The sequence below is a fragment of the Saimiri boliviensis genome, chromosome 2 (genome assembly GCF_048565385.1).
Source record: "Saimiri boliviensis isolate mSaiBol1 chromosome 2, mSaiBol1.pri, whole genome shotgun sequence".
Lineage (NCBI taxonomy): Eukaryota > Metazoa > Chordata > Mammalia > Primates > Cebidae > Saimiri > Saimiri boliviensis.
Window position 1 is genome coordinate 190,314,466 of NC_133450.1, and position 7,378 is coordinate 190,321,843.

Consider the following 7,378-nt stretch of genomic DNA (forward strand, 5'->3'; position numbering starts at 1 on the left):
CCGTCTCAGAAAAAAATAAAAGAATAAAATTTAAAAAGGACTAATCGCACTTGTATCAGGACACTAAAGAGGGTTTTAGTGCCACCGTGACTATTTTTGCCTACCTGGGGAGGATACCAGACTGGTCACAGGGTCTCCTGTGGTCTCCTGAGGAGGGGGCTTGGGATAGGGTGACTTGGAGGCTGAGGCGCAGCTAACTCTCTCACTGACCCCTAGAAACTGTCAGAAGTCTTTTAGCTGTAAGCCACTGGAAACCGGACCCAAAGTCAGTGTATTGGCTCATATCCCTGCACTGTCAAACTTCAGGAATAGCTTGATATACATGCTCAAGTAATGTCAGGTTGTTACTTCTGTTTCTGTCTCTCAGTTCCTCCTCCTCAAGGTTGACTCATTCTGACAGGCTTTTCCCTTTTGGTCACAAAATGGCTTTTAGCAGTCCCTAAACCTATGTTCTTTTAGGTTCAGACTCTGCAGGAAGGGATCGAAATCTTTGCCCAGCATTTTCCAGCAGAAATTCTGACGTTTGCTCTCATTGGACCACCTTGAGATGTCAATCAAACCCCATTGCCATGGCCCAGGAAGTACAATGTCCACTGCAAGGCCACAGAGCAGAACAGTGCCTGGAACAACTAGACTAAGAGTGAGCTGCCTGGGCCCCACAGGAAGATGCTGGTTGTGCCTTGTGAGGAATGAATAATGTGGAGGCAAAAAATAAACATTCACTCTATCTTCCTTTTCCAAGAGTATTCTCTGTAAAAAGAAGAGAAAGGAACTTTCCAACAGTTTAAGGCAAGTTTGTGGGGGAAAATGATAAATTCACATTTATTTTTTTAAAGGAATACATATAATACTTTAAAATGTTTATTTAAAAAAGTGGTGAGAAAGCTCACTGAGTGGGCAGAAATATGTCTGCATCGCAGTGAACCAGCATTTATATCAGAGCCTCCTGGTGGCCCAGGCAAAGAGAAACCCTACTAACTCACAGAGCTCTACCGAGCACTAATTCTGCATCCAAGTAAGAGACATCACATACCAAAATGAAAATGCCATTGTTGAGGCTTTAATGGAAGATGCTAAAGTCCTGTCCTTACAGACTTCCTCCTGCTAAGTGGAAAACATAGCTTGGATCACAGTTGAGGGAGCAAATATTTCTGCAGTCCCACACCTGCTTTTGCTGAGTTTCTCAGATTCAGGAAGTATGTTAAGAGAATCAGCGGGATGGCTGGATCAACACCAGGTCCTCGGAGCTTCTTGGACCGTGGAGGTTTCTCTATCGGTGACTTGCGCGAGGGAGAGGTCTCGTTAGAAATCAGTCAAGCAGGAGTGAGAGCAAGTATGGGGCGCCTGCACTGATTCCTAAGACATCAGACAAAATGGCGCCCAGCAGCTAGCGTTCGCAGCCTGGGAGAGGCTTGCCAAATTGGATTAGCGAACCAAATGTCTGCTCTACGGCTGAGAGACAGGCGAGGCACTTATTAAATAGTCCACAGGCAGGGATGTTTCGAGTGCTTAATCAACTCTTCATTTTCCTCCTCCAGGGAGCGGCAAAGTCTCCGTGCCACCCATGGTGAAAAATTACCAATCCCTGCAGGATCTCTCTCTGCCATTTTCACTGCAGCATGTGCACAGATCATAGAAAAGGTCCAAGGAAGACAGGGCAAGAATATTTGGCCAGGGGGCAGGGGAGACTGTGTAAGTCTGCAGGCAGGAGGCCAGGGTGTTTGCAAGTCCTGCCTCTCCCACCTGCTCACTGTGAAACCCCAGCTCAGTCTGTTCCCCTCTCTAGGGCCCTTCAAGGCTCTCCTTGTTCAGACAGACTAGAAACAGTTCTCTGGAGATGCTGCCTTAACAAGAGCAGCAGCGAATATGGCTTGTGCAGCCAGTGACTTTTCCTAAGGACCTGCTCTGCGTGCAGCATCCTTTGTGTGTAATGGGGAAAAGAGGCCAGTGCCGCCCTATTTTCTCTTTCTGACTTTAATTCAGCCTTTCCACCTCTGCCTCCTGCCTCTAGGGTGGAAAGTTCCCTTCTATCCTCTCATCACCTTTCTCTCCTCTTTTATCACTTGAGAAACTTTAATTTTAGAGTCAAGGAGTACCAAAGAGGCCTTTGGAGCTGGCCTCTGTTGCAGTCTTTGAGGCTCTTTCTTGCACAGTTTGGCAAACTGAGGCCCAGACACAGGAAGGGCTTTGCCCGAGATCCTATGATGAGTTTGCGGTGAAGCCAGGGCTGCTCTTCTCCAGTGCACTTAATTCCCTGTCCTCGAGGAACAGGAAGAGCCTGGGCCAATTGAGGTCAAAGTCACAGTGTTACTAGGAGTGATGGGCTTTCACCCAAAGCCTAACATGGGACCCTTCCCTGACAATCCCTATTTTTCCTTCTGTGAGAAAGGTGGGCTTCATCAAGGATGGCATCCATGGGCAAGAAAAGTGGGGAGCAAGGGAGAAGCAATGCCGCCTAAAAGCAACCCTGGGAGAGACTGTACCAAAGAATAGAGAGAAATGTACATTCCCTTTGCAGGATTATGTGTGCAAAGGGCGTGTTGTCTCCCAGGAGTGTTTGCTGTAATTAGAGCAAGCTGCCCACCCCGACCCCCGCAGCAGCAGAGGGCTGCATTATGGGAGCCGGTGGATCTAGTTCACTTGGAGGAGGTATCACAAGGGTTTTCCATACCATTCCTGACTAAGACAGCCAAGTATAAACAGTAAAGCAAGGAAGATAAAGTCCTTGAAAAAAACCCAAATAAACAACTCTGCAAACTTTTTGTTAAGATTTGGGGCCCTGTCTCTCTAATCCTTCTGTGATCCATCAATGCTAAATCTAATCCGGTTCTTATCACCACACTTCAGTAGAACACTTCTTTCAAGCTGGCCAGAGCATTCTTTTTTCAGGTTCCAGCATTTCTACCTTTGATGTTGCCCCTAACTGGGTCCCTCACTGATGCGATGCCAGGTGCAGCTTCTACTTGGGAACCTCTCTGACTCCACCAGGATGAGAAACAAAGAGTTGGAGAGGAGAAGGAAGGCAGCTTTCCCCTCAGGCTCCGGCTGCTTCTCCTGCATCAGAAGATCAAAGGGTGGGATGAATGAGGCCTTGGTGGGGGTGGGGGGTGGCCCAGCTCTGTCCTTCCCAGTAGGAGCTAATTTCTTCCCTGATTTATTGAGTACCCTGGTTTTTTCCTCCTGTTTCTGATTAATAGTTTAGTTGGGGGTGCTGGGAAATTTACTTCCAGTTGTTACCATAGCAACCAGTTCTCTTGCACAAGATCCCAGAGACGGTGCATTTTGGGTCTTCTGCAGGAGCTGGGATTTACGAGCATCCCAGCCTGCACCAGGGCAGAATGGGCAAGATGATGTTCCACTGATATGCTTAAGAATTATGAGCGGGGATGGGAAATAGTCTCCTCACACTGTAAATTAGGAAAGATGGTTTTAGTGCCTTTCCTTTCCTCTTGGCTTTGTCTTTTTTTTCCAAGACACCCACCCCCACCCCCCACAACGTTCTCTCTTAGGTCCTCGGAAAACTAGTTCCTCACAAGACAAAGGCAGGACCAATTTAGCGGAAGTCATGGGGAGGGTCATTCCCTTTCAGCCAAAGGAAGCATTTGTAGTGGGTAGAACCAGCTGAAGGTACAGCTGGCAGTCTTGAGAGGTAGTGATCCCTGGAGGTGTGTGAACAGGGACCTGTCAGGGGCTCTAGAGAGGATTGTATAGAGGACTGAGTGAGGGGTGGCATGTGTGGGACCTCTGGGTCCTTTTCACCCCTGGGAAGGGATTTGCACTGTATCTGCTTGTGAGGCCAGCTCTCGCCTCTCCCAAGAGAATATCAGATCTGGGCAATTTAGTTCCCTGGGCCCCTGGGATGTCCCTGATGTCCTCATAAACTCAGTGCCCAGTACACTGCCTGGTCCTTGGGTGAAGGAATAAATTCCTTAGGGCTTTATTAGGTGTGTGGGAACAACTTCCTAACCATTTATGTGTTCTTTTATTTTGATAAGAACAACATGTTTTTTAAAGCCTTGTCATATAACAACTAGAATTGGAAATGGAAAAAAAAAATGACGTTGCTTTTATTTTTTTTTATTTTTTTATTTTTTGCTATTAATCATGCCACATGATTTTTAATTACGCATAAAGATCTATCATATCACCCAGGGACCATTTCACCCACTGCTCTGTTTGGCTGCCAGTCTTTTGTCTCTCTCTTCAGCAATGGTGAGGCGGATACCCTTTCCTCGGGGAAGAGAAATCCATGGTTTGTTGCCCTTGCCAATAACAAAAATATTGGAAAGTCGAGTGGCAAAGCTGTTGCCATTGGCATCTTTCACGTGAACCACATCGAAAGATCCAGGGTGCCTCTCTCTGTTGGTAATCACACCAATTCTTCCCAGGTTAGCACCCCCAGTCACCATACACAGGTTACCAGTGTCAAACTTGATGAAATCAGTAATCTTGCCAGTCTCCAAATCAATCTGAATGGTATCATTCACCTTGATGAGGGGATCAGGGTAGCGGATGGTGTGAGCATCATGAGTCACCAGATGAGGGATTCCTTTTGTGCCCACAAAGATTTTTCGTACTTTGCACAATTTGTACTTGGCCTCTTCAGGTGTAATACGATGTACAGCAAAGCGACCCTTGGTGTCATAGATCAGACGGAAATTCTCTCCCGTCTTGTCAATGCTGATGACATCCATGAAACCAGCAGGGTAGGTTATATCAGTTCGGACCTTGCCATCGATCTTAATGAACCGCTGCATGCAAATCATCTTTACTTCATCTCCTGTCAGGGCATACTTAAGTCTGTTCCTTAGGAAAATGATGAGGGGGAGACATTCTCTCAACTTGTGAGGACCGGTGGATGGACGAGGAGCAAACACACCAGTCAATTTATCCAGCATCCAATGTTTTGGAGCTGCCACCCGCTTCAGATGCTTCTTGGGACCACGAGCCATGGCTGCGTTAGGCAAGGAAAGAGGCATGACGTTGCCTTTAAAAACCCTGTCCCAGGTGCTAGAATCATCCCCTGATTACAGTTGAGCCATAAAAGTGTTTTGTCTTCCACAAACCATGCTGAAATGGCAGAGAGGATCTGAGAGCTCTCCTTGGGTAAACCCTCAACCTCCCTGTGCCTCCATTTTCTCATCTGTGAAATGGGAGTCCTGGAAACCATCAGGAATGATCAACTGGCTTTCACTTATGAGCTAACTGTGCCTGATGGGGAGAGGCTTGGCTAAAGAGTGTGTGGCAATAGATTAACAATGTGTACCCTGGGCACTGGATGTGGGGAGGGTGGCACATGTGCCATATATCTTCTATCCTTGGACCAGGAGGTCTCAGAGAACCCTGATGGCTCTAGGTGGCCAAGACATGATAATTCTAGACCACCGCAGTTCTCTGCCTTGAAAACAACCTTCTTGGCCCTTCTTTACTCTTGAGCTTGTAAAGCTATCAGGAAACTGTGACTTTGTTATTTCAAAACCTCATTACATTTTTCTTTTTCTTTTTTCTTTTCTTTTGAGATAGTCTTGCTCTGTCACCCAGGCTGGAGTGCAGTGGCGCAATCTCTCCTCACTGCAACCTCTGCCTTCTGGATTCAAGTGATTCTCCTTCCTCAGCCTCCTGAGTAGCTGGGATTACAGGTGCGCACCACCATTCCCAGCTAATTTTTGTATTTTCAATAGAGACAGGGTTTTGCCATTTTGGCCAGGCTAGTCTCAAACTTCTGACCTCGGGTGATCCACCTGCTTTGGCCTCCCAAAGTGCTGAGATTACAGGAGTGAGTCGCGGCACCCAGCCAGGACCTCATTACATTTTTCTGTTCTCAACAGATTGACTTATGTAAAAGACCTCAGATTTGTGTAGAAGCAGGGAGATGTACAGGTTGGTTTGTAAATTATACAGATGAGTGGAGAAATGCAGAATTTAGGTTCCAAGGAACACCTGGCCTGCAGCAGCTTGCACAAGAGCTATAGGCAAGCAAGGGGCTGTTGAAGTCTTTTGAAAAGACCCGCTGCCAGGAGTGGATGGAATTCATCCCATAGGGATTTATTCTGGGCACACTGCTGCACTCTAAGGCTGAGATATTACTCTTTGGCAGCAAAAGCCTGCATCCCGCAAGGGAGAGAGACCTGGCCAGGCCTTCTCAGGTACAACACTCTGTCCAGTATTTCCCCATCTCTCCTCCAGCTCTGTCTGCCTCTGCTCTCCCTGACCCACCCCTGGTTACACTGGCCTCTGCACCATTCCTATGGCGTTCCTGTGTCTGCTGTGTGCTTTCTTAACCCTACGCCTTTGCCAGTGCTATTCCAGCCATCTGTAATGATCTTCTCCACCTAGCAGACTCCTATTTATACTCCAACATCCAGCCACAGAGTAATCTCTGAGATGCCTTCTCAATCCTTTGAACCACACAGAGCCCTGCATCTCCTATCCCTTTCTCTATGTCTTTACTGGCAATGTTGGCTGACTTCTCTGTAAATCTCTACTTTGCTTGGTTCAGGGTAAGCCTGAACACAATGGAGCCAAACATACCAGAATATAATCATTTTGTGACATAAAGCAAAGATGGCTCAATTCTCTGATGAGAGCGGAAACTCCAGTTTCCATAAGAACCTTCCCTGGGAGCTCATTTCTCAGCTGAGAGCTGCTTAAGGCTATAGGGTGGATTCCTTTGGCTCGTGCATAGGCCTCTCATGGGGGCTGGGCTGAGGGCACGGGATGGCCAGGTGGGCCCCATGACTGGGCCTGACCTTGTGAAAGATCTTATATTTAATCTTTTGGTGTCATTTCCTATCTTTACTCATTTTTGTGTTACTATAAAGGAATACCTAAGACTAGGCAATTTATTTTAAAAAGAAGTTTATTTGGCTCATGGTTCTGCAGGATGTACAAGAAGCATCACGCTTCTCTCCTCTCCCTCTGGTTTCCTCTCTAGCCAGGTGATCTCTGCACACTCAGGCTGTCCTCCATCTTCTGCCATGAGAAGAAGCAGCCTGAAGCCCTCACCAGAAGCAGATGCTGCTGCCCTGTGTGGGCAGAGATCACATGGTGGAGCAGGAGGCACCAGGCTCTTTTTAACAACCAGTTCTCCAGGAGACTAACAGAGCAAGAACTCACTTATTACTGTGAGGATGGCACCAAGTCACTCATGAGGAATCTGCCCTCATGACTCAAACACCTCCCACTAGGCCCCACCTCCAATACTAGGGATCAGATTGCAACATGAGATTTTGAGGGATCAGACAGACCAAACTATAGCACCTCCGAAGGAAGTTATATGTCCCATCAAAGAGGTACACTCACCAGATCCAAGTAGGAAATGTTCACCAAAGTAACATTTGCATCCCATTACTGAACCACGCCATTTGTAGAACTTTCT

At 47.1% G+C, this 7,378-nt stretch overlaps 1 protein-coding gene across 1 annotated transcript; it reads right to left on the reverse strand.

Annotated features, from left to right (window-relative positions):
* Nucleotides 1-4,065: 4,065 nt before the first annotated feature.
* LOC120366391 (small ribosomal subunit protein eS4, X isoform-like) lies at nt 4,066-4,969 on the reverse strand. Its single transcript, XM_039475115.2, has one exon. The coding sequence runs from the start codon at nt 4,950-4,952 to the stop codon at nt 4,161-4,163; it is 792 nt and encodes a 263-aa protein (XP_039331049.2). The 5' UTR covers nt 4,953-4,969; the 3' UTR covers nt 4,066-4,160.
* Between the last annotated feature and the right edge of the window lie 2,409 nt (nt 4,970-7,378).

Coding starts and splice junctions, on each gene's coding strand:
- LOC120366391 (XM_039475115.2), bottom strand. CDS start 4,952: ATGGCTCGTGGTCCCAAGAAGCATCTGAAGCGGGTGGCAGCTCCAAAA.